At 35.0% G+C, this 26,692-nt stretch overlaps 1 protein-coding gene and 1 non-coding gene across 3 annotated transcripts in view; one reads left to right on the plus strand and one right to left on the minus strand.

The window, feature by feature from the left end:
* Positions 1 to 25,784, plus strand: part of LOC129241813 (terpene synthase-like) — a 29,688-nt gene extending 3,904 nt beyond the window's left edge. Inside the window, exons 3-7 of one of the 2 annotated variants that reach the window (XM_054878330.1) lie at positions 17,967 to 18,075; positions 21,110 to 21,370; positions 21,434 to 21,536; positions 21,605 to 21,732; positions 24,240 to 25,784. In XM_054878330.1, coding sequence (XP_054734305.1) covers positions 17,967 to 18,075; positions 21,110 to 21,370; positions 21,434 to 21,536; positions 21,605 to 21,732; positions 24,240 to 24,365 — 727 coding nt within the window. In that variant the 3' untranslated portion in view covers positions 24,366 to 25,784. Of the gene's footprint in view, positions 1 to 17,930; positions 18,076 to 21,109; positions 21,371 to 21,433; positions 21,537 to 21,604; positions 21,733 to 24,239 lie in introns of both variants that reach the window. The other variant, XM_054878328.1, reaches the window with a different exon arrangement.
* On the minus strand, positions 2,795 to 2,989 carry LOC129243155 (U2 spliceosomal RNA). The gene has a single exon (XR_008582248.1). It is a non-coding gene; the product is annotated as a U2 spliceosomal RNA (small nuclear RNA).
* Positions 25,785 to 26,692: the final 908 nt, after the last annotated feature.

Genomic DNA, 26,692 nt, shown 5'->3' on the forward strand with positions numbered 1-26,692 from the left:
AAATCCATTACTTTTGCTTACAATTTTTGGACAAATGACTTAAAACTGTTTTATAGTCGATCTACAGCTCCTGGGCGATGCTACAACTACTAACATGCCGGTCAACTTCGATTACTTCTGTGATTTTATAGACATCGACATTTTTTTAACATCTAAAATGCATGAACGGAATCGACGAAACCAAAATTGCACGTAATTAGCTGTTACAGTATCGGAACCATACACATCATGAGCGGTTTGAGTTGCGTTTTCGCCTTTATCAAAGAAAATCTGTAAGATGTACTGAATTTTCTCTTAGTTGGCTTCCATTGTTAACGTTTTTTTAACTCACAACTAAATGAAGCAAAAAAAAAGCAAAATCTTTTTTTTAGTATGAAATGTCACTTTGACAACGAGCATAAACTTTAAACTTTTAACTACAGTTATCTACCGAGAAAATAACGGATTTCTTTTTCCTAAATCTAGTATAACAAAATTATATTCTGAGTCCCCTCGAAATTTTTCATTTAAGCAATACATAGATATAGAATTTCTGCGCATGGAAACGTTCGGAATATACTCATATTGACGGTTGAAGTCCCGTAAGGAAAAGCTTACGGACATAGAGAATTCTGAATATGTATGTTTCGGTTAGAGTGCGTAGAAATTCACACAAATGGGGAAAATCTCTCAACGCCATTCACTAAGCAGCTGCAGCACGATTCTTATGGTGGAAGCAGCTCACAACTTGCGAGTTTCACTGAAATACCCTGTGGATAGCTTCCAGTGAGCTAATGTGAGAAGGCGAAACTGCTCGGACGCTAATGAACAGAGGAGCAATGCCCTGTTTCAATGGAGACCACATGCAATTATTTAAGGAAAATTATAGCGCCAATCAAGAATATGAAAAGTGGTGTTGTCAAAAGGCGCTATATAATGGAGTATAGTGCGTTGAGGGCACATTATCAGTCAAGCTTAAATTGGTGTAAAAATTTTTAATGATTGATAATAGCAAATCAAAACTGTATTTGTTTGATTTGGAAATCAAAACTAAAAAAAACTATTAAAAAATACTTGTAACGACATATTTTTTAAATTATATTTTTCATTGTGTCTATTTTTTGATATTCTATAAATATGCCGAAACTTTAGATATAACGAAGCATTTCTCAAATTCCTTTATCCTCGCTATGTTGAGGTTAAACTGTATACATTGAACGTAGCTACATATATATTTACCTATATGTGGCTTCAACATGTGGTTACTTCAACAACAACCGCAACTGCTTCGATTAAAAAAATTCATATGATAGAATACACTTGCTTCACCCACCAACTGTGAATGCATTTGGAAATGTAATATATACCCTGCAGGAAAAACAAATCGAAGAAAATTTGTATATTACTACGAGACTGTTTCTCAACTTTTCCACACAACTTTATTAAAATTTAGTTAAAACATTCAATTGGATAATTCACTATCCCATCATCGTTCATAACGTTATGTATTGATTCTGAGCACATCTGAGGTGCAAAGCAGTAGTCAGGCCTAGTTTACCGCAGCGGTAGTCCTTGGTCGGGGAAAAATTGCAGTCATTCCGGTACGTAGAACCTGCAACCGCAGGAATCATTACTGCAGACACTTGCCTGAGACTGAGCTACCTCCCAGGTGATTTATTTCTCCGACTATACTGCCGAGAACCAGGAGCAAGCACGACTACAATACCACCTTGATATTCAGAAAAAATAAGTTTATTCCTGAAAAGTGATGTTATCGCCTTCAAAGTAGTACTCTCCATCAATTGCACCGCATTTATGCTAGCGTCGATTTTTCCATTACTTCCTTTCGGCTGTTAATAGGTCTATGAATAAGTTCGTGCGGTTTTTTTCGAAATTTGAATTTCGGATCATTCCCATGGCTTTTAAACGTTTGGAAATGGTTGATTGATCAACTCCCAAAGTTTTTGCAACCTCTTCTTGCGTTTGAGCCGGATCTTGATCGAGCAATTCCTCCAATTCGGTATCCATGAACTTTGGCGGCGCGGCCAAAATCACCACTTTTAAAGCGTGCAAACCACTTCTGGCACGTTCGCTCAGCTAGAGCATGCTCACCATAAACTTCCACCAAGATACGATGACTTTCGGTTGCTTTTTTCTTCATATTAAAGAATTCCCCGCAAAAACACATTATTTGGCACGAAATTCGACATTTTCAAGTGTGGTAAAAATATTGTTGTTTACGCTTCAAATAAAAAACTTATACTGACGTTTGTGCCTTACGACAGTAGCTCTCCAATGAATGTTTGGAAATGTGGATCGATGGAATAATAATCAAGTTACGCCATCTGTTGTAAAACCGCACGAACTTATCCATAGACCATATAAAACGCGTTCTCCGTAGTGGCTTTTTGACTCGATCAAATTGAAAAAAAAAAAAAAATACCAGTCTAACGGTTAGACGGGATAGAAGTGAAACCTTCCGTAAGACAAACTGAGAGAGAATAAGACGAAAGCAGCATTAGGAGCGGGATAATTATAGGTTCATTATAATATTGCTCTAAAGTTCATATTTTATTTTCTTCATTTTATTTTATTCATCCTCAATGTTTTCAATTTCAACAAGTGACACGAGTGGCTTATGATAGATAAAATATGATACAAATGCTTTGGTTACGATGTTGTCAAAAAAAATACCCAAACGGACCGAAGAAACAGACTTACAAATTTCTTCCATTTTCGTCTACTTGTATTCATATAAAAATTTATGTCTCTTCCCACCAAAGCTAAATGTATATTAGTATATTTCTTCTTGTATTTATTCAAGGTCGAAATCTCGGCGGTACTGCAATACCGCGCCAACCCGTGGCAGAGGTGGAGAGCAAGCCCCTAAAACACTCCGCCCATTTCTAAAAATCAGTTTAACATTTGTTGTCCTCCGATGGAGGATCTATCAGATGTTAAGCTGATAAGAACAGATATCACACTACCTAGTCAATAGATTTTAAATAATAAACCTTTTGAGAATTACACGCTCACAAAAATTATTTATATCAACATATAATATAACGCTTCGTAACTAAATAACTTTTAGGCCAGCAACGACAGCATGGAGCGGTAGCCGAGCGACTAGCAATGTGAGCTTCCGATCCAAAATCCTTGGTTCGAATCACAAGAAAAAATAAAAGTTATTTTTATTTAGTTCGTCGCTACGTTTATATCAACATATAATATAACGCTTCGTAGCCAAGTTGGTCGCTTTTTTCGTTTCACTTTTCCTCAAATCACTCCCAACGATTCTAAAGAAGTTTTCACTTCAAAAAATTCTAGGGAGCCATATCAGGTGAATTCGAAAGCTGTTGGATGGTATGCGTTTCGTTCTTGGACAAAAATTCACGGATAATAATGGCACTGGGCGACGGTGCCAAGAACGAATCCAAGAACTTATCGAGTGTAAAGTAATGGAATATTTTGATTCCTCGTAATATGTTTTTGCTTTATTGTAAATAGAATTTAATTTGATTCGTTTAGCGGGAGGTAAAGAGGATATACCAATTGTCCTTTTGACACATGGATGCTTCGATAATTCAGAAAAAAAGAAACTATTACAATTCCACGATCCAAACGTAACATTTCTCTTATAAACGAAGGTAGATCATTCATTGAAAATGTATTGAAATAAATTTACTGAAAGAATTCTATGTACAAATATTTTGACGTAAGTTATGTATGTTAGAACTTCAGCAGTAGCTGGTCAGTCACAAAACGCACAGCTATCGGTTGCGTTATGTAGTAAGAGCGAAATTGAGGCTATACGCAAAGGTTCATTAAAATTCATAGTTTATTGCACAGATAATTTTTTTGTTTAATGTCTAATTTTTTAAACGTTAATTGCCTAAAATTTTGTAATATTGAACTATGTCTTAAACAGCATTTTAACCACGTCTGTTTTTCTTCACTGTTGAAAGTCGGCTAAATCATTTCGTTTAGGAAATCTAATGGCGGCTTTAGGCTTCTCTCAATACTACCTTTTTTGTTCAAGGTACTTGAGCGCAAATAAATTCTTTTCTGAGTCGAAATCTGCTGGCCAATCGGTACCAACCTGGTTTTGGATCCAACCAAAGCTGTATAACAGCGCAAATTAGGGTAGGGGATGACATCAGACTCAACATTGACAATGATCGCGTAACTTTATTAACACTTCTGGATCATTCCAAAGCTTTCGACACTGTTAATCACGAACTTCTAGCCTTGAAACTTAGCAGTACGATGTAACTTCTCATCGACAGGATTACATTTAATAAAATCATACCTCAGTGATCGCTCGCAAGCTGTTTGTGACGGGGACAATATTTCAAACTATTTATCCGTAACTAAAGGTGTTCCCCAAGGCCCTCTATTTGTGTTATATATAAATGATTTACTGCCGCCGTAGCTGAATGGGGTGGTGCGTGATTACGATTCGGAATTCAGTGAGATAGTAGGTTCGAATCTCGGTGAACCACCAAAATTAAGAAACAGGTTTTCTTAATAGCGGTCGCTCTTCGGCAGGCACCCAAAAAGGGTGTACGTACATACATATATATTATATATATATATATAAAATTTACACAGTGTGGTAAAATATTGTGACATTCAAGTATACGTAGCTGATGTACGACTATATGTCAGCTGTGCTTTTGTATCCGTCAATATTTTATTTATAATCTCAACCCTGATTTAAACCAATTCAGCAAGTGGGCCTGTGTCAATAGGTTATCGTTACTTACAAGAAGGTTTTCAAACTCGAAGACTACAGTGAAGTGAAACTGAACAACAAATCGTTGACACAGTCAGAAATCTAGGAATAATTTTCCATAGAACTCTTTTGTTGGATAGCCATATTTACAGTGCAATAGGAAAGGTCTGTGGAATGCTCCGTTCATTATGGGCTCTTCAGCACTTGACTCCAATAAAAATTCGATTGCTTTTAGCTAAAGCATTTCTGTTACCAACCCTATTGTATGGATGTGAATTGTATGCCAATTTGTGTCGTAGTAAACTTAATATCCTCTACTACAACATCGCCAGATTTGATTATTGTGTAAAACGTCGCGATCACATATCAGTTTTTGCCTTAAAAATATTTTGTATAAAATTTTATGATTTATTAAAAGTAAAATGCCTAATAGTGCTTCACCAGGTCATTAACTCTAGTGAGCGCAAATACCTTGCCAAACGAATTCAATTCACTAGCCCGATCATTTAACCTGTTTAGTAAGAAATACAGTTGGCTTGCATCTGAACGTCAGTTTTTCGTTTTTGCTGTTCGTCTTTGGAATGCTCTGCCACAAAAAACCAAAGTACGTTGCACTTTAAAATTGAACTCTTGCATTATTTTGCGTACTAAATTGGTAATATGCACGGTCACATATATGTACTTTAAATACTTCCTGATTCTTATCCTCCTACTTGCACTTTTTACAGCCTACTATTTCTCCTTGTCAAATCTTTTTCTCTAAAACACCTCTATTTATAATGTTGTTTTTAATATTTTAGAATTTAGCTCAAACACTTTAAATGGTTGTGTATTTGATGAATAAAATACATAAATTAAACAAAAAGATCCTGTTTTTATAAAATTTGTTATTTGTCACTTCCGTCACTTACTTCAATTCGGTTGTTATAGCTCCATATGCTCCCTACAGTGTGTATTACGTATGGATTTTTTTTAAATGAATGAATGAACGAGTAAATGTGCACATGACAGCTCATAACGCATTGAAATGTATATGCGCCGGCCTTAATTGGCCGTTAAGGCCTTCCACAACACATTTCAATTTTTACTCACTGTCTCAGCCCTTCGTTAACAGTTTTATTGATCTGCTAGTTATGCCTTCTTAATCATATTCGTATTCCTCGGCATTTGTTGCTTTGTAAATATACATATGTATGTACATATGTTTATGAGTAATTGTGGGTGAACACTCGTTGAAAAATTTATGGCGCTGTATGGCTATGGTATCGGTTATTATCAGCGTATCGGTGCTTTTGATTTTGTGTTCGTTTTATTTTTGTGCTACATGAGACGTGGCTCCAATGTTTGGATGCGTTTGTCATAAATGATTGAGTCTAAAAAGCTTATTGAAAGAAATATTTCCCTCTTTCCCTACCAATTCCATATGTAGCTTCGTCTGGTGTCAACGGGCAATCATATTTCCACAGGCGAATTTAACGGCTGAATATATATATTTTAAAGCATTTAAGAGTGTTCACGATGGCTATATCATTTTTTTTTTAATTTTTATAGAACCACAAAAGGTCGATTTTTTTCTGGAATATACTATCTAAACGACCTTCTCACTCGTTATATATTATATATTTATGTACCTTGAATGGCGTTGCCTAGCTACTTTTGTGCTGCAATTCCAAGATTTTAATTGTGCGCTTTTAATTCTTCATTGTGTAAGTTTTTCATTTTTATTTTTATTTGACAGGGTCACTAAAGTTTGACTTTCTTTTTCGTTTTGTTTTATTTTGCCGGCTATCACGATCGCCCCACAGACAGATGTTTCTTTTGACGGATGAAAACTGTATACAAAATATTGAAATCCACTACGAAAATCGTAGGTCTATGAAAACTACATTTCGCAAAATTGTGGGTATTTTCGATCCTTATATAGATAACACAGGCTTTCAAAATCTCGCTTTTTTACAGCTTCTAAAACGGCTGTGGGTGTTTCCTGAAGGTTTTTTTATGCTGAAAACGAATATGACCTGGAAAATGCTCCAGCACGTCAGGATTTTTGGCAATTTGAGGTTAAATAGTCAAAAAATGCAGATTTTGGCCATTTTTTTAATTTTTTTTTTGAGCAAGGTAAAGTTTTTTTTTTAATTTTCCATAACGGCATCGCAAAGTAGTACTCTTTAGCTTTAAGGTCCTTTTTTAAAAATATTTTTACGGTTAATATAAAAAAGTTATTCTATTTTGAATTGGAGACTTTTAGATAAGCAAATTCAACCTTTCTAACTCTCTAACGCCCCTGGAAAGGGCGAATTCAAAATAGTATAACTTTTTTTATATTAATCGCAAAAATATTTTTAAAAATGGATTTTAAAGCTGAAGACTAGTACTTTGCGATGCCGTTGTGGAAAATTAAAAAAAAATTTACCTTGCTCAAACTTACCTGCTGGAGCATTTTCAAGGCCATATTCGTTTTCAGCATAAAAAACCTTCAAGAAACACCCATAGCCGTTTTAGAAACTGTACCTCGCAGGACTGTGAAACATATCCGATACATTTTGGTACATAAACTTTATTTTTACTTAATTGTAAAATGTGAAAAATTGATGGGTGATATAATAATTTTTTTCGTAATCAGGACACCAAATTACAAAGTAATTACTTAAAATTATCGAAAAAGTTTTTTGGTTATTGGTCTGTGTAATCATTCAACATAACCCGGAATAAAAAAGTTAATAAAAAGTTAAAATAAATTCCATCTGACTCTGTATAAGACATAAAAGTTCCACTGCACATTTTGCCGTTTGTTCGATTAAGAATATCGCAGCTGTAAGCAAAATCACTTAAGTAGCGAGTGTTTTTTAGCTGCTTCAGAACCATCGATATCGATAACTATGGTTTGACAACTGAGAATGGCAAACCGAGTTCAAATTTCTATTCAGTAAGGTTTGGTAAACCCTCACGAATCGTTTGACGCCAGCACAACGCTTCCAAATTGTGGAAATTTACTTTGAAAAAAAAGCAGTTCCCTTAGCTCGAAGAGCACTGGCGGCATCATCGGTCCTTTTTACCTTCGATATGAGGAAGGAGCTGCCGTTATAATAAAAAAATGCTTTCCAACAATATTTCTGTTTTGTATTATCATCGTAAGTTGTGAAGCTCTTAAAAAACACCCAATAGATCAAAATTTGCCAATCAAACGGCCTTCACAGCATACATATTGAGATGTGTTAGAATCTTTGTATTTCTCGCCATTTGTTGGCTTATGTCGGCGATATGTGTACGAAATTCCTGGGAAGACAAATTTACCAATATTCCGCATCAATTTGATCTCTAAAATCACGTGATTGTCTGTGGAATAGAGTTTATGTGAATAAACCAAAAGATGCTTTCCATTTAAATTCAACCGGGCTATTCGGGTCATGTTCTTCGATTTCGATGTAACTTAAATATGTTGCTCTCTGGTCAAAATAATGAGACACGTATTTTTTTGTTCGCCCGAAAAAATTTTTTTTCAAGAGTTATCGGCAATTTTGTTTTTCGCCTCAAACTCGATTTTTTTTAATTATATAAGAAATTTTTTTTTTAAATGCCCATAACTTAGTCAAAAATGAACCGATTTTAATAATTTTGGGTTCAAAATGATCGTAATTACATACACAAGCGACTTCATGTAGAAACAATTGCAAAAAAGTAGTTGAAATTTTTTTATTTAGCAAAAAAGAAAAAAAAATGAAATTTTTTCGAAATTCAATATTTCAAAAAGTGTATTTTTTTTTTTTTTATAACTTTTTCCAAATCAAAAGGACATCTCAAACTTTAATTGAGCTGCATGCCTAGTAGCTAAAATGCGTTGTTTTTGAGTAATGAATTTTTGAATAAACACCCTGTTTCGCACTTTTTGTTTTTCGCAAAATAAAAAATTTTCAACTACTTTTTTGCAACTATTTCTATATGAAATCGCTCGTGTAAGTAATGACGATCATTTTGAACCCAAAATTATTAAAATCGGTTCATTTTTGACTAAGTTATGAGCATTTAAAAAAAAAAAAATCTTATATTATTAAAAAAAATCGATTTTGAGCCGAAAAACAAAATTGCCGATAAAGCTAGAAAAAAATTTTTTTTGGGCGAAAAAAAAAATACGTGTCTCATTATTTTGACCAGAGAGCAACATATTTGAGTTACATCGAAATCGAAGAACATGTCCCGAAAAGCCCTTTTGAATTGAAATGGAAAGAATCTATATAAGAAATTTTTTTTTAATTGCTCATAGCTTAGTCAAAAATAAGCCGATTTGAATGATTCTGGGTTCAAAATAATCGTAATTACTTACATAAGCGATTTCATGGAGAAATAGTTGCAAAAAAGTAGTTGAAAATTTTTTATTTTGCGAAAAACAAAAAGTGCGAAACAGGGTGTTTACTCAAAAATTCATTACTCAAAAACAACGCATTTTAGCTACTAGGCATGCAGCTCAATTAAAGTTTGAGATGTCCTTTTGATTTGGAAAAAGTTATAAAAAAAAAAAAAATACACTTTTTGAAATATTGAATTTCGAAAAAATTTCAATTTTTTTTCTTTTTTGCTAAATAAAAAAATTTCAACTACTTTTTTGCAATTGTTTCTACATGAAGTCGCTTGTGTATGTAATTACGATCATTTTGAACCCAAAATTATTAAAATCGGTTCATTTTTGACTAAGTTATGGGCATTTAAAAAAAAAAATTTCTTATATAATTAAAAAAAATCGAGTTTGAGGCGAAAAACAAAATTGCCGATAACTCTTGAAAAAAAATTTTTTCGGGCGAACAAAAAAATACGTGTCTCATTATTTTGACCAGAGAGCAACATATTTAAGTTACATCGAAATCGAAGAACATGACCCGAATAGCCCGGTTGAATTTAAATGGAAAGCATCAAAAGCAATTGAAGCTTTGAAGGCTAAAATTCGATTCAAAATTGTCGATTATAGCTAAATGTGACATTAAGAAAACTTTTTCTTATTATTCATTAGTTGTGGCCCCTCTACTACACATGTTAATAGACAAAAAAATTATTCTCATTTATTTTAAAAAATTAATTGGAACTTGAAAGGCCCTTTATATAGGGGAATGTTCATAGATACGCATTTTTATATACTTTTTTCCTTTACGTTTAATTTCACAGGAATTATCAATTGGCATTTATGAACAAATATACATATGTATGCAAATACATTCTTATGCATATACACATATAAATAGCAGCCAACGTAAAAATTCCCATTCATTGGTGACAATTCAATTGCAAAGCTTTTAAGTCAGCCTTTTTCTTTTGTTGTCTGTTCCTTTTTTTGCTCCATTTTAAATATTTTTTCTTGACTATGACTATGACTCATCCATTGTGCGCTAGCCAAGTGAAAAGTGTGTGCATATGTTTAAATATTAAGCCTGTCCGATGCCCAAGAAATCATAGTTTCTTGATGACCAAATTTAATTTTTCTTTAACTTTTTTTCGCTTTGCTTGCTTTTTGGTACTCGTTGACGGTTTGTATGTTATGGTATCTTTCCTTAAAAGTAATATTCTATATCTACCAACAACTTAAGTACCTGCTCTGTTAAGTTTCCAAATATCCAGAGTTCCCATCGCAATAGAATTAACTCAACAGCAAGGATTTCAGATAGTTCCCAGAGATCTTTGTAAAACGGGTCATCTGCAAATTTCGTATGCTCACAAGTATTGATCCTTCTATTTTTACAGAAGATATATTAGCTTGGGGAAAAAAGAAATCCATAATTTTTGCGCAAAATTCAAAACTTTATTTAAAATTTTTCGAATTACCCGATTTGAGTCAATTTTTTGTATAATTTGTTGCTATTTTAAAGGTAGCTTCATGCGAAAAGGTAGCTTCATGCGAAAAACTCTAGTAATCGATTTTCACAATCTTCCCTTGATACCAAAAGAAAAAGGTGGTAATCGCCACATACGTGTGTGGCCTTGCATTGTTCTGATGGAACACAACACCTCTTCTGTTGGCCAATTTTGGCCGTTTCCGGCCAATCGCTAGCTTCAAACGGTCCAGTTGTTGTCAATAGAGATCTGAATTTAGTGTTTGGCTAATCGTAAAAAATGATTCCTTTCAAGTCCCACCAAATACACAGTAAATCATACCTGGCCGTTAGTCCTGATTTGGCCACCATTTGACCTGCTTCGTTTTCGCACAATATCGTCGTATGTGACTCATTTCTCATCCCCAGCCACCATCCCTTTAAAAAAATGGGTTCATCCAGTTTGGCCAAGGCTTCGCAGATGGAAATTCGTTTTTAATCCAGCTTTGCGCAAATGATTTAAAACTGTTTTATGGTAGATTTTTACCTCCTGGGAGATGTTACGAATACTAACATGCCGGCCAACTTCGATTATTTCTGTGATTTTATCAACATTTTTTTCCCTCGCAACCAATATTTATTTATATTTATTCGAAATATAGCATAAACGAATAAGTGTTATAAAGTATTAAATCTATTATTCCCCACATTAAGTTCTGAATATACTTCAATATTAGTGGACAGTGTCAGTACCAATGAATATGCAGAGACCATTATTGAAGACTATCAGAGTGCATTCCGCAAGGGAAAATCCACAATCGACCAGTGCATTGTCCTCAGTCAAATCTTTGAAAAAATCACGAATATGAAAAGGATATTCACTGCCTTTTTATAGATTTCAAACAAGTGTTTGATAGCGTTAGGAGAGAAAAAATTTTTTACGTACTGCTTAGCCTAGGAATTCCAGCAAAACTTATAAGGCTAATCATCGTTACGCTCACGGATACAAAAGCAAAAGTAATCATCCAAGGGAAGCTCACAGAGTCATTCGCAATTGAATCTAGTCTCAAACAAGTTGATGCACTATCCTCTGCCATATTCAATTTGATGCTGCAATTGCCAACGATATTGGCCTCTTCGTTAACGAGTGTAAAACGAAATACATGCTGAAATCAAGACGGCACACAAATGCACAGAATCTACATGTAGGTGCATATACTTTTGAAGCGGTGCAACAATTTAAATATCTAGGTGTTATGTTCACTTGTAGCGGTAACTCAACACCCGCAATCAAAGATCGTGTCAACGCCGCCAATAGAGCGTACTATTCACACCTTAGTTTGTTCAGGTCTCGTCTTTTATCTAGATCTACGAAGCTGATTATGTATAAAACACTTATACTACGAAATCTGACATATGGTTGCGATGTGTGGACTATGGAAATTAAATTTTAAGGAAAGTGTTCGGATCCATTAAAAATGAAGATGGCAGCTACATAATTAGGTACAACTCGGAATTGAATGAACTTATCCAAGACGAGACAGCTGTGCGTTTTGTAAAGGCGCAGCATATGCGGTGGCTAGGTCACATGCTCCGTATGCCTGCTGAATCCACTGTAAGGAAAGCCATGACTGGAAAGATAATTGGTGCGAAGGCGAAGGGAAGACCGAGAAACCGATGGATTGACGCAGTAGGAACCGATCTCACAGCAATGGGAATTCGCAACTACGAAGGAAAAGCAAGCGATAGAACACTTTGGAGGAGTTTTATGAAAGAAGCTTTGACGCACCCAGCGTTGTAATGCTGTGAAAAAAGAGCATTCATGTTCTATTCGATATTTGTGCCTTTCTCATAATACACATAATATATGGATTGCCTTTATAGTTTGAGCTGGACATTGTGGAGGGACATTTTTTATTATATTTTCCGCCTCCTTAAATCTTTCTACGATTATTAGATAATTAATTAGGGAACCAATTTTTAAGGTTCGCCATAAAAAAATGGATATAAACCTTACACTTTTCCTAGATTTTAGGAATTGGGCGCCGTTGAAAACTCTTGTAAACAATTGCATCTTGTAATTAGGAAAATCTTGAGAATAAATGAATTCCCGCTACAATATAATACAATGACTTCAGCGTTGTTTTATTTTTAATTTATGAATAAAAACTTCTCACTGTAGACATACTTATGGTACTGCTTATACTGAAAAGTGAATAGGAAATGTCCTTAATCCGCCCTTAAAGCTGTGTCACGCTATTGTCGATTTCTTCGCTTTTACCTTTACGCTAATGCTACTACTTACCCATATTCATATATAGGCACATGCAAGTTTGTTCTCCGACTGACTGGCTGGCTTGTTAACTAGCTGCCTGTGCCATCATCGTGTTTAACTGATGTTACAGGCATCCACACACAAGTATTTTACAGCTTTCAGACCATGCAATATTAGCTCATAGTTTGCAAAGTGAACTAGCAATGTCTTTGCAGTGACAATGCAGAGGATTCTAGTGCGAGTGTGCGTGTGTGAGGGAATGACACATTTTAGACACACCAACAAAGCTAAAGAGTTGAAAGAAAAATCCGGATAAAAGGGATATGCCAACATGTTTATACCCTGAGTACTATCGGACAGTTTCAGAAGTGGTGTGAGACTAGGCTGTTTTTGCAAAATTGTGGTCTTATTCTGAGTTTGGATCTAGCTTACGGAGTGATCCCTCCTGATATCCCCTAAATTTCAAGTTTCGGCAGGATTTGTCACTGTTCGTTTCTTCTGGGCATTTTGGTATTACATGTCTATATTTATTTCGATTCTTTTCTGCTGTTATACAAAACCGTTATGTGAACAATATTATAATATTCTGGTTCATAAGTGCGTGCGTTTATGTAAAATTCTGTTGCGTTTCGTGAGTAACACCGCTTTATCTAGATAACCACGGTAACAGAAAAAGGGGCCTGTTTGAAATTTCACGGAAGCATTCACCGAGGAACAGGATGTAGTAGACTAAGCTATACATTAATATATTTAATAAAGTAAATATGCTTTTAATGATCGTGACGGGGTTTATTGCCATTTTTACTAGAATTTTTCTTGGTAATTTTGGTGAAAGTAGCCGCAATTAAGAAAGCAGGGAACTGGTTGCTCGCTTCTCTAATTACTGTAAAAGTAGGTAAATATCTACTGCGACAGCCAAGCTGTTTTGCGTTCGAAATTAGTCGGGGAATGGCTGACTTCTCTCTCGATCGCATCGAAATGCTTCCATTTAAAGCTCACTTGGGTTCCTGGGCACATTGTCATAGAGGAAACTGCTGGGCCGATGAGCTGGCTAGACAGTTGACCCTGGAGACGGCTTCATTGCAATATGAGATGGCAACGGGCAGATCGTGAGCGCTTGAGAGATCTTCTAACACAGCTATCGAATTTGGTAGGTATCCTTACCGGACATTGTCCGTTAGGTGTGGTTTGGGATTGCTTCAAGCCCGTTTTGCAGAAGCTGTCTGGAGAACGAGGTGGAATCATCTCAGCACCTTGTTCTCAGCTGCCCAGCTCTTGTCGGGGAACAGTGTAGAGGTCTGGACTCTCACTTTTTCGCTACACCGGCAGGTATAGTGAGTTTAAATATCACACACTTCGTGAAATTCATAATTAACTTGAAGCGGTTAATACGTAACTCGCCACTGTTGGTCGTCATCCTCGAACCCAAGCTCCTTCTTCCTTTTTCTGCCACTTCTCCGTTTCGTCCCCTCACCCTGTATGGTATCACAACGGACAAATTTTAAATTTTTGTCCTAGTGAGCCCCTCGCAAGGACAGCCATTTAACCTAACCTACAGTACTTGGTTCAAATGATAGCCATTTGTAGCTTTTTTTAATTACCCACAGACAAAATCATTAACCCAGCACAGTGCAGTGCAGTTGTTCAATGCTTCCACTTGTAAAATATTTGCAAAAAATGTTTAGCTGCAAGCAGCGAATATCTTAACATTCTTCCTCACGGTGGGCATCGAAACCAGTGTTCCTTTGTTCTTATCCCATTTCCTATACCGGGGATATAAATACCTTTTAGTCTGCTTCGTTTTGCTATCGCAAAGAAGGAATTTTCTATGCGTTTTTCATCCGCGTAATTTTCTTCGTGATTAAATCTCGATGGTCACACAGCTATTTTCTGAACAGTTGCCAACATAAAAAAGGGCGTTGAATTCAAAATAGACGATTTCAAGGCCAAATACCCCTAAGTTCAGAGCAAATATATGTTCGATAAATAAGAGATTTCGAATTCAAGTTAACTAACTGGCCTCAATGTTATATGACTACAGTTTACTTGTCAATGCAGCGGAAATCTCACAATTAACATAATCTGTTAAATTATATACTTTTAACATTTTGTTTCATTGCTAGCAGTTTCTACACTTCTAAATATCTACTTTTATAAGCATGCTGTTACAGGTTTGCAACTGTGCTAAAGGTGACTTTGCTATATGTATATATGCATGTAGCTAAACCAAACTCTGCAGTTCGTTTTGCATTTTGCGTTCCATTGGTATGAAAGCAGTCCCCTTGATTAGCTGGTATGTAACTAGTCCTCTTGCGAAATTATCTAAATTTTTACTGAGTAGTATCAACATCTCAATGTGTGAGTTTCATAATAGCAATAGTATGACGCTTACGGTTGTCGTAATGAATGAGAAATAGTTGTTGCAAAAAACACCCAAAGAAGATGTACATAAGTGTGAATTTTTGCATTTTTTGCGCTCAGATGCTTTGATAGCGCTTACAATAATAACTTGGCATTGAGCGAACGCAAGTACTACATACGTACTATGGCAGGATGAAAATAGTTAAGTCCTTTATGACGTTTTTTTTATCTGTTTTGCCAGATTGTGCATTGGATAGTAGCTTGGATATTTAGAGGAGCGTAGTATCTGTGAGATTTTGTTTGAAAACCGTATTATATTCTGCTGCTGCGCCATTTGTATTTACACATTACCTTCTTATATCCGCGCGCATTTGTACAAACGGGTATTACAATTTTTCTTCACCTACGCTTATATCTAATATAGCACATAGGAATCGAGATAAACATATATGTACATATAAGTATTTACAAAGATACACAAAGCAAAGCCTTATGAAATAAGAAAATAAAAAAACGTTACATTATCTGAAGTCCGATTTAATGAAAAATCAATGCAGTTGGCTTACATGTTACTCTTTATTCAAGGCAGTTTGGTATTAAAAATAAAGAATAAATATTATTGAGATTGAATAAAACCACACCCACTTTTTTATATACTAAGACTATGTATAACTTCGATTGCCTGTGGGTTTGTTTGATTACAAAAATTAACAGCCACCCCAAATTAAATTGCTTACTAAAGTTCGGTTCGGACCAAATTTAGCACTTCCTTACTTGCTTCTGTGTAAATAATGAATGTCGTTTGCAATTGTGCATCACTCTTAATTCATGCTTCTATTGTCAGTGTTTATATATTTTTTCTTTGAGTTATAAATTGACACGAACAATGCGGCAATATGATTTCTTTTAATTACTTAAGTAGCTGCAGCAATTATTTTATGCTACATTTCAGTTGGCGCATTATTGTGTTGTCCGTTTTTTTTTTTAATTTTTTGTTGTCGGTATATTGAGTGAGTGTTTGGCTTTGTTCTAATTTTTGGCATGACTATGATTATAAATAATAAAACTTAAAGTATTAAGTATAGTATATAGCAACTAGTTCATGCATATTTAAGCTGTATTTAAGAAAAATTCGTTTAGTTGGTAACACTGAATAATTTGATTGCCAGATGATTTGGCGCAACTTCGCTATATGTCCATTCTAGTTTAACTGCATGGAGTCACAGCATACACGAAGTAAATATGGAGCGAAGAATACACGAAGTTCCGGAAGAAGAGTTGGTAAAAATTCCACCGCTAGCAAGAGATCCATATGTTAAATTTTACAGTTTTCGGTGCAGCTTCAAGCTGTACAAATATTTAATGATTGTCAATTAGCATACGGAGAAAATATTCCATTGCTTGTGATCGCCTTGAAGTCGCTCGCTCTGTAAATTACGGACCGAAAATGTTTCAATGAAGAACGAGTATTGTAAGGGTCACCCAAAACGTGCTGCTAATTTCGTAAATGTGGTTCTGACGACGAACGAAGTTTAGAGAATACCATTCAATCACGAGCTTCAAATACTGTTCAATTACCCGGATATTGTGATGACAATAAAGCTTAACCGTCTACGGTGGGCTAGTTACATTATAAGTACAGACGCAATATACCCGCCAAAGAAAATTCTACTGTTTACTTGCAGAAGAAATAGAAGCAAAGGAAGACCAAAACTGCGATGGTTGGATGGCGTAGATCGGGACGTTGAGCTATTTGCTATAAGTTGTTGGAGAACTCAAGCGAGGAACAAATTGAACTGGAGATAAATGTTTCAATAAGTCAAAATTCGGCCCGTGTTGTTGAGCTAACAATAATGATGATGATGGTTCTGATGAAGATCCTACGTTTGCCTAGGAAATATGTAATTGCTAAGGAATTGGGATTAAATGTCAATGTTTTATTGTAAACATTTAAGGATTCTTTTGGGCACACGGGTTTTAACGGATGTCCAATATATTCTTCAAAATTTTAAAAATGAAGAGCTCAGCACCTTTAATACAACTATAACAGTTTGTGAAGCTATGTAGGTTCTTCAAGTATGAGCCAGAAAGCAAGCAACAGTTGTGGTGGTACGAGTATAGACCACAAAAGGCGATAATCAGCAAGAATAATGATATCGATTTATATTACCAGAAAAGATTGTCGGTTGTCCTCTGACATAAATAACTGTATATACGGTAATTGGTAAAAGAAGTGTTTCGAAAAAAAAGTATCGAATAATTTTTGAGAAACCATGGGAAAACATAATCTGCGCTGCTACTTTTTGCATCACATAATGCTCCAGTTCACACTGCTGTAAAAGCGATCAACTTTATTGCGCTTTCACCGATTATTGAAAGGGCACCCTATTCCCGGTGTGATTTGTGGTTGATGTCACAAAAAAGCAAGACCAAAAAAAAGAGGTTTTTGTCAATAGCAAGGAGTTATGTAATGCAGTTAATGTTGAAGTTGCAAAATAAAATACTTTTCGAGGAAATTAATCGGAAGAATATTGAAAAATTTAAAAACGATGATAATTAATGACATAAAATTAAAATTATTTTATACTTTTTCTCAACGAACTTTTGCTAGCGCCTTCGTACTTACCTAAACATACCTACTTATGCATGCATATTCAATACTAACTATAAGTAACTAATTTTTAGAATTTTATGCGCGCTTCCTTTTTAACTTCAATATTAATTCACTCAAGCATTGAATGCCATTGAATGTTGTTCGTCACGCGTACTTATTTAATTTTTACAGAATTGATGATATTGAAGACAATTCAATACTTCGCAGAGGTGTTCCCGTAGCGCATTCAATATACGGCGTGGCCAGCACAATGAACGCTGCGAATTATGTGCTCTTCCTTTCACTGGAAAAGGTCCAACAGCTGGGTCACCCTGAGGTATATTAAATAAATTATATGCCATAATTCCAGACACATCCATTTGTATGTATTCGTATAAATCTCTATAGTTCCTACTGTCTGCTGATAGAATGTCGAAATAAGTAGATCACTTTGATCAAAAAGTTGCCGGAATATATAAGAAAATATAAGAAAATTCAGAACACAAGTTTATTTCTCAAAAGTGATGATATCGCCTTCCAAGTACTCCCCATCAACTGTAACGCAGTTATGTTAGTGTTTGATCCAGCTCTCGAAACATTTATGGAACTCTGTTTTCGGTATTGCCATCAGAGCCGTCTTCGATTTTTCCGGATTTTTCCACTTTTTTTCAACTGTTAAAACGTCTTCCTGCTAGTGGTTTATTGTTTCGATCAAATAGAGAAAAATCAAAAGAAGCTATATCAGGTGATTTCGATAGCTGTTGGAGGGTATTCGATTCGTTCTTGGCCTAAAGTTCACGGGTAATGATGGAAATGTGCGACGGGCGTTATCACAGTGCAAAATCCATGAGGTTTTTTCCCACAAGCCTTTTCTTTTCTTTACTTCACTTTAACGTCTCATAACGCACAAGTAATAGTCCTTATTAACTGTCTGACCTTCTGGCAAAAATTCGTGGTGTACAATACCGTTATAATCCATAAAAACCCTGTTTTTTTTTGGTCTTGATTCATTCGGTGCTCTCCACTCACTCGCCTGATGTCTTTATTGTGTGTCTGACTCATAAACATACATCTCGTCTCCAGTAATGATCTATTTCATGAATGTTTGGTCGGATTCAGCCTTGGAAATCAAATCTTTGTCGATATCTACGCGGTCCCATTAATATATGAAATTCATGGTCCAACTTTGCAGCAAACACAAATCATTATTTACAATGTGCTGAACGGATCCATAAGTAATGTTCAAGCCCTCTGCCAGCTCTTTGGTCGATAATTTGCAATTATTGATCTACTTTTTTTTGTCTTATTGATGTTTTCATCAGTTTTCCATGTCGACGGTCTGCTACTACGTTCGTCATTTCCGGTGGATTCACGATCTTTTCCGAAGCGTTCTTGCCACTCGGAAACGGGTGTTTTCTTTAAAGTATTGTATCATTACCGAAACACTTCGGAACATTTCTAGGGTTTTTGCACAAGTGAATCCATTTTTAACACAAAATTTAGTGCAAACTCGTTATTGCAAATTCAAAGTCGGTTTTAAAACTATAAAATATAATATTATATTATACAACAACCCGTGCAGAGGTAAATTTACTCAAGACGACGTAACTTTTACAAATGTCAAACAATGGCTATCAAATTTTGATAGGAATGTTATTAACAGATGTGGCAACCAACAAAAAAAAAAAAACAGATCTCAAATCACTTAGAGCGTCACCAGGCGGTTGTTCCGATAACTTTTTGATCAACGTGGGATTTAAACTATAAATAGTGCGAAGCCTTTTTGTTTGCTTCTGTTGTAAACTTTTTTAAACCAAATACTGGTCTATGTGAGACGGGGCATTTATCAGTCACGTTAACTTTTTTTAAATAATAATTGTGTGAATTTTGCAATTTTAGAATTTTATCGATTATTCCATAAGTGTATAACTTTTGAGTTTTTTGCGCGAAAAGCACATTTTGTAAGCCTATAAAGCTATTCAGAGGATGCAAGGTCAACCAGAGTAATATTACACACATCCTCCTTCCTTCATAATGGAACACTTTGCTTCTGTTTGTTGATTTATGCTAGCATCTCTAATTGCATTGTTTATTTCACTCTCATTAATTGTTGGTTTCGTGTGCCGTCAATCCTGGATTTCCTGTCTTTTGAGCGGGTTTCAGCTTTTTTCGCCCGTGGTATTTTTTTTTTTAATGAATTCGATTCACTTTTCGCTGCCAATAATTGCTCGCTTTAAAAATATTCGATTTTTTTCGTTTCGGCAGCTTTCTTTTCCACAAAGTCAGTTCCTTTAAATTTTTCACAGTTAATTTCACATAGTACAAAATTATTAAGTGATGGACGTTTAGTTTTCTAGCAATGTAATGAGAACTTGTGCATGTACAGGTCTTCTTTAATTTAACCCATGATTTAATTCACTTTCCAGTGATTGATCAAAAAGAACGAAAGTTTGTAAACTATTTTATTGCTGGTTGCTTAGGAACCACACTTAAACCCGAATATATCAAACAATATTGGTTAAAAGCCTGTACCATATTGCTTCTATTTTGAAATAAATAAAAAAACTGTAACGGCAGTCTTCCCTATCTTTCACTGGTAGGATCATTATACTTTCCTCTACGAAATCAACGATCATTTTATTTACAACCTTTACGAAGTTCAAGTTGGTTTTGGGCATTCACCTTTACAATAATGTGTTTCTGCTCCTAATTATGGATCATAACATAATGTTCAGCAAATAATTTCTGTTGGGTTGTTGTAAGAACCACTCCAGTAGACATTCGCTGGTGGCTGAGACGCCTCCTAGACACCTCCTTGAGCTAAACTACGAGGTTCAACAACTCAAATGTCAGTCGCTAGTCTATCGACAGGCAATCAATGACATTCCTCGAGAGTCATTTGAACTCTCTTCATAAACTCTTGCCTCATGAATACGCTTTGACCGACCAGCCCTACAAAATATCACTTTTCAAATGCGCTATAGTGTTACCAGGTGCGTTCTGGTTTAAAACCTTACAACGGTAATTTGTGAGGCAAATTGTTAAGTCTCCTAATATTTGTGAAAATAATTGTCATTTACATTTCCGAGACATTAAAAATTACGCTTAACGTAAAGTGTTTCTGGGTGCCTTTGCCCTTTACTCCTACTTTTCTTAAATTTCACAAATAAGATACATATTTATAGTTTAAAACATGTACTGGTGGACTCAAAAAGCAGTCATTAGCCAAAATAGTGTCCAATGATCATTAATACATACTTCTGCATAGCAACTAGTGACTACTAGTGCCTGTTGTCGGAAGAGTTTATTTCGATTATCTTTCCAATTTTCCTCTTTCTTATTACGAACTACTAAACTAACCACATCCGTAGGCCACCAACGTATATACGGAACAGCTGCTCGAACTGCATCGTGGACAGGGTATGGAAATTTATTGGCGCGATAGTTTTACTTGCCCTTCGGAGTCGGATTATAAGCTAATGACTATACGGAAGACTGGTGGTTTGTTCATGCTCGCCATACGTTTAATGCAGCTATTCAGTGAGAATAAAGAGGATTTCACCAAGCTCACTGCCATACTGGGATTGTATTTTCAAATTCGCGATGATTATTGTAATCTGAGCTTGAAAGAGGTAAGCATGAAAAATATGTACAATTTTAGTTTTATCATATTTTTTTTGTTTTTTACAATTTAGTATACGCAGAATAAAAGCTTCGCTGAGGACTTGACGGAGGGAAAATTTGGCTTTCCCGTTATACACGCAGTACGCTCGCAGAAGCATGATAAGCAGGTTTTGCGTAAGTATTTTTTTGAAATGTAGTTTAATGTTATTTTTTATACTGGAAAATAATATTATTTTTATCAGATATTCTGCGCCAACGCACTCACGATATCGAAGTTAAGAAATATTGCATTAATTTGCTGGAAAAGCTAGGCAGCTTTCAGTATACACGAGAAGTATTGGAATCACTCGATAAAGAAGCAAGAGCAGAGGTATAATAATACATTCCATTAAGTAATATAAGGCCTCTTCTTTTCGTCAAGCTTTAGCAACCGGCGAATAGATGAAGCAACTGGTATAAAAAACATATCTTGGCAGCGCTGGCATAGAACTGCCTAAAATTAATTTTTTTTGGAAGCCCTTAATGAGTATTAGTATACCGTTCTAAAGAAACTCTCTTTAAAGAGAGTTGGCAGCGTTGTATATAGTGAGTTATATCAGTGTTTTGAGATATAACCATAATCGCTAGTGGCGAAAGCTGTTCGATAACTTTGTTGTTGCTTCCTCATACAAATTTTTCGTCAAGTGAGCCGAGCAGCGAGATATCGAGCAGAGAAGTGTCGAATAGTAGGGGCCTATTGCCTTTGTCAGTGCTATCTTCAGGGCTGCTCTAGTACGCTCGCGAAAATTTCTATAAAGAAATATACAAACTGTTTCAAATTCTTAAATTAAAATTAGGAACGTTATGTTATACACAAGGTGAAGTCCAAAATAAACAAGAATGGCGTCATAAAAATGTTGTTGATGGCTCCATCTTTTTAATGCGTTAGACCTCATTAAAGAGACGAGAAAAGCCGAGAACTTCCTTTACAACTGGTGAGGAAACGTGGTGTTTCCAACATGAACCTGAAACTAAGGGTTAAAGGGCCGAATGGAAGGCCCCAGTCGAGCTACCACCCAAAAAATCGAGTTTGGAGAAGTCAAAAGTCGATGCTCATTTGTTTTTATGATTCCAAGGGAATTGTCCACAAGGAGTTCCTACCAACGGGCCAAACGGTCAATGCAATTTTCTATCTTGGCATTTTGAAGCGTCTGTTGCATCGCATTCGTCGAACTCGCCCTGAATACCGCGAAGGAGGAAGCTTATTTGCTTGATAATGCACGATCTCATCGATCCAGTCTTGTTTGATTTTTGGATTAGAAATCGCATTTTAACCATCAATCACTCATCGTATTAGCCTGATATGAATCCCTGCAACTTCTACCTATTCGGAATATTTCATTTGGCCAAGAAAGGAAAATGTTTTGCGTCCGTAGAGGCCACCTAAAAGGCTTGTACCGACATCCTGAAAGACATTCTGCCCAATGACCTGAAACACTCTTATGAAAAGCTTTTAGATCGCTTAAAACTGCGTATCGGGGCCAGAGGGGACTATTTTGAATAAATAAACTCGAAGTTATCAGAACAAAGCTCTTGTCGTTTCTATTTTAGCTCAGTCTTGTTTATTATGGACTTCACCTTGTATTTAATTAAACTATTTTTTCAGTTTTTGTATCAAAAGAAAAACCTAATATTCTAAATCAATCTTTATTAAAGCTTCAGCTGTGAATGTAAGCTGATTTAAATGATCATCATTATCATGTATAGCACTACATTTCGGTGTGAGCCTTAGCTTCCTGCACAATTTTTCTGGATCCATTGCCATACTACGGTAGTTAGTTGCTCCTACGCTTCTTAGATCGTCTAATCATCTTTTCCGCGGTCGCTCTCTTCGTTTTTCACCATGCATGCGTGCACACGAGGTATTCTTTCATCTCGCATTCTGCAAACGTGTTCTAGCCATTGAATGCGCTGCGATTTAACAAAACGCACGAAGTTTTTCACCTTGTAGGAATTCCTCCTGCTCGTTTTATATCTGAAGCGATAGAGACCATTTTCTTCTTGCACTGGACCCAGTACTGGACTCTCTTTTCAGTATTCTTCTTCCCAATATGCTTAATTGTGTAATTGTAACTGCTTTCAGTGTCCACGTTTCACATCCATATGTTGACACTGGTTGAATCAGTGTTTTATATATTTTGATTTTCGTTCATCTACTCAAGAGCTTGATTTTTTATAGTTTAACGTAGGCAAAATATGTTATGCTCTGTTTGCAGCCTGCGCACGAACTTTGAAAGCAATCGTTGTACCATCCATTCTACTGAGAAGCAGTCCTAGATATTTAATTTCATCCACCTTTTAAAATTTATGATCACCAATTGTAAGGTCTGGCGCTTTTCTCAACGTGTTAAGTCTTGTGAAGTATTTCGTTTTGCTTTAATCGATCGTCAATGTAAAGAATTTTGCTTTTATTTGGAGTGCTTGGAATACTTCGTATTACCGTATTAATTCGTATAACCCGCGAGGATGACCAGGCAGGGCCGTAGAGAGCACACCCGGGCCCCGGGGGAAAATTGCAAATGCGGGCCCTTTCCAATGATGTCTAATTCATATAAATACGTATAATCTCGATTCCGGGCCCCTCTGAAAACTCCGGGCCCGGGGGAAAAAGTACCCAATCCCAACCAATGCAGGGCAAGATCATAAAGTGTGTTCAAGAGTTTCCCTCTTTTCTATTTAGTTCATTGCAAAATCTGCAGCTATCATTGCATTAAAACTCGGGCATATAATGATTGACAGGTAGAAAGTGATAAGTGGATTTATAGTTTTGCTAAGAGTGCGCCAAAATATTTTTTTTATAAAAATGTATTACCGACTTAATTACACTCCCGCTTACAGGTTGCTCGTTTGGGTGGCAATCCATACATGGATGTTTTGCTCAACAAGTTGCTGTCATGGAAAGCTAATGATAATCACGTTAATCATAATGATGTCGCATCACCGAGCAACCACAACAGTAATTAACAACCAAAGAGGCAAAAGAGGGAACTTTGAATTAATACAATTGATTCGTCAGCCTCTTTTGCTGCTAAGAGTGATTTGAAAATGATAGAACTTTTTTTGCAAAAACTAAATATTTTTTAAACTATTCTACAAGCGCTTATTAACGTGTGAATCTTACATTTTGTTACATATTAAATTACTATATACACATAAAATGAGAATGAAAAGTACGTAAAATGCACTCAAGCGCCTAGAATATATATTTACAAAATTACTCGTATATACAAATATACATACGTCAAATGCTCGAGTCAACATACCGCATGGTCCATGTAAATGAATAAGAAGGAAAATTGATTGATTTTGAGAAGATAAAGTTTTTTTTTGGAATAATTTACTAAAACTAAAAAAAATGGAATTATTTTTGAAATTGATCCTTTTTTGGTTATTTGTAAGATATAATGATTTCCCTTATTGGTAGCCTATAGTGTTAAGTTCTGAGCCAAACATAAGCTTTAAGTTATGGATAAAAAATATGTACGATTCGGGTATTCCGGTGGTTGACTTGAAGTATACATTTATAAACATAAATTAGCACTTTTTTTCGCTGTGTAAAAAAAGTTATTAACACATTTAAATAAGCAATTTGATTCGATATTGATATCTTGTGGTAATATTTAATGGTACTTGTTAATATCGTGATGATTATAAGCAAAATAATTCCAATTTTCACTTAAGAATGCGTGTACTTATTATTCTAAATCGATGTTTTGTATTATGATTAAGCAATGTTTTAAAACAACTTTTCAAAAGAAATGTTATTAAAAATTTTAATATCACTTGTCATGAATTCGCACGTTTATGAAAAATATATTGCTATCGCAGCAATAATCGTGTTAGAAATACCAACATACATACATTCATACATATAACATACACACTTACTCAATCACACGTACACTATTGGCTATGCCTGAAGCATACAAAATATACCATATTTAGTTTCCGGTAAAAATATTGTATATTTATTTCGCTTCAGTCATTTCTTGACTACTATTTATACTATTTAATTTATTTTTTGTATAAAATATTTAGTTAATGATTTCATGAGATTTTGTAGACTTCAGGCAACCCATCACAACAGCAGTTACAAGTGAAGTCTTGCGAAAAATGTTTGTAAAATGTATAAGAAGTATTTTAAATAACAAAAACAAATTTGTATGTATTCGCAATATTAAAAAAAAATATATATATGGATGCACGGCTGGAGAATGTTAACTTTTTTCAAATGAAATGCACTGCGGTTTATTGCACATTGCACCACCTAAAGTATATAAGTATACACAGATATATATTAATTATTACATAAATATATTTTTATTCATATAAGTATTAAATACTTGCTACAAAGAATTTATGAAATAAAAATTTAAATAAATAAATAAATAAATAAAAGCGAATAAAGGAGTGTCAATTTAATTTTAATGACGAGGCTTTCACAAATTCTTCTTAGATTTTAAGCACGAAATTCTAAAAAATTCTAAATATTTTTACATACTTAAGGGGTAACACCACTGTACACGTGTAAAATAAACACGATTTTTAAAGAATTTTTTTGTATAGAAGGTAAGGGGAAACAATCACTCTGATTTGGGAAGTTATTACTTATATACTAAAATACAAAACTAAAAAGTTTGATCGAAAAATTTTACAAAATGGCGGCATTGGAGACATTGTTGTAATGTGGTTTCTCTTGAAGGAACTCCGCGGCACGCAGCACAGAGGGTGCAAATTTTAATCTGGAACAAAGAAACATTTTTTTTCTTAATCTAGATAAAAATAGCTAGAGAAACACGTAGGGGATTTAAAAAATATTTATTTTTGTGGAATTAGCAAGCATTTGAAGGAAAAAACTCTATTTTGGACTAAAAAAACAGCACTTAAATAAGTATAACAATCGTTTAAATTAATCTATCGAAAATCACGCTCTTCTCTTAAGAAGGTTATTATACAGACGTAGTGAAAAACCTGATTAAAAACATTTAAAATTGTTTGAGTTATGCTGCGTGCCAATTTCAGAAAACGTGATTTGAGAAAAACGCGTTTAAAGTTTGGAAATTTGGAGAAGTCGTTAGGTAGCAGTCACTAACGCTTGCTTAAAAGCTTAAAATATTTATGAAATAGACTTCGGTAACGTATAAAACTGTTTGTTCTGTATTTTAAAAGGTTCAAAGAATTTTTTAAGCTTATAAAAAAAAAATCAATTTTTTGAAATTTCTACGGTGGTGTTACCCCTTAAAAAGGTTACGCTTCCGTAACTTGTTTTTTTTCGCTTCCGTAACTTCGTG

This window comes from Anastrepha obliqua, chromosome 3 (assembly GCF_027943255.1).
Source record: "Anastrepha obliqua isolate idAnaObli1 chromosome 3, idAnaObli1_1.0, whole genome shotgun sequence".
Taxonomy (NCBI): Eukaryota; Metazoa; Arthropoda; class Insecta; order Diptera; family Tephritidae; genus Anastrepha; species Anastrepha obliqua.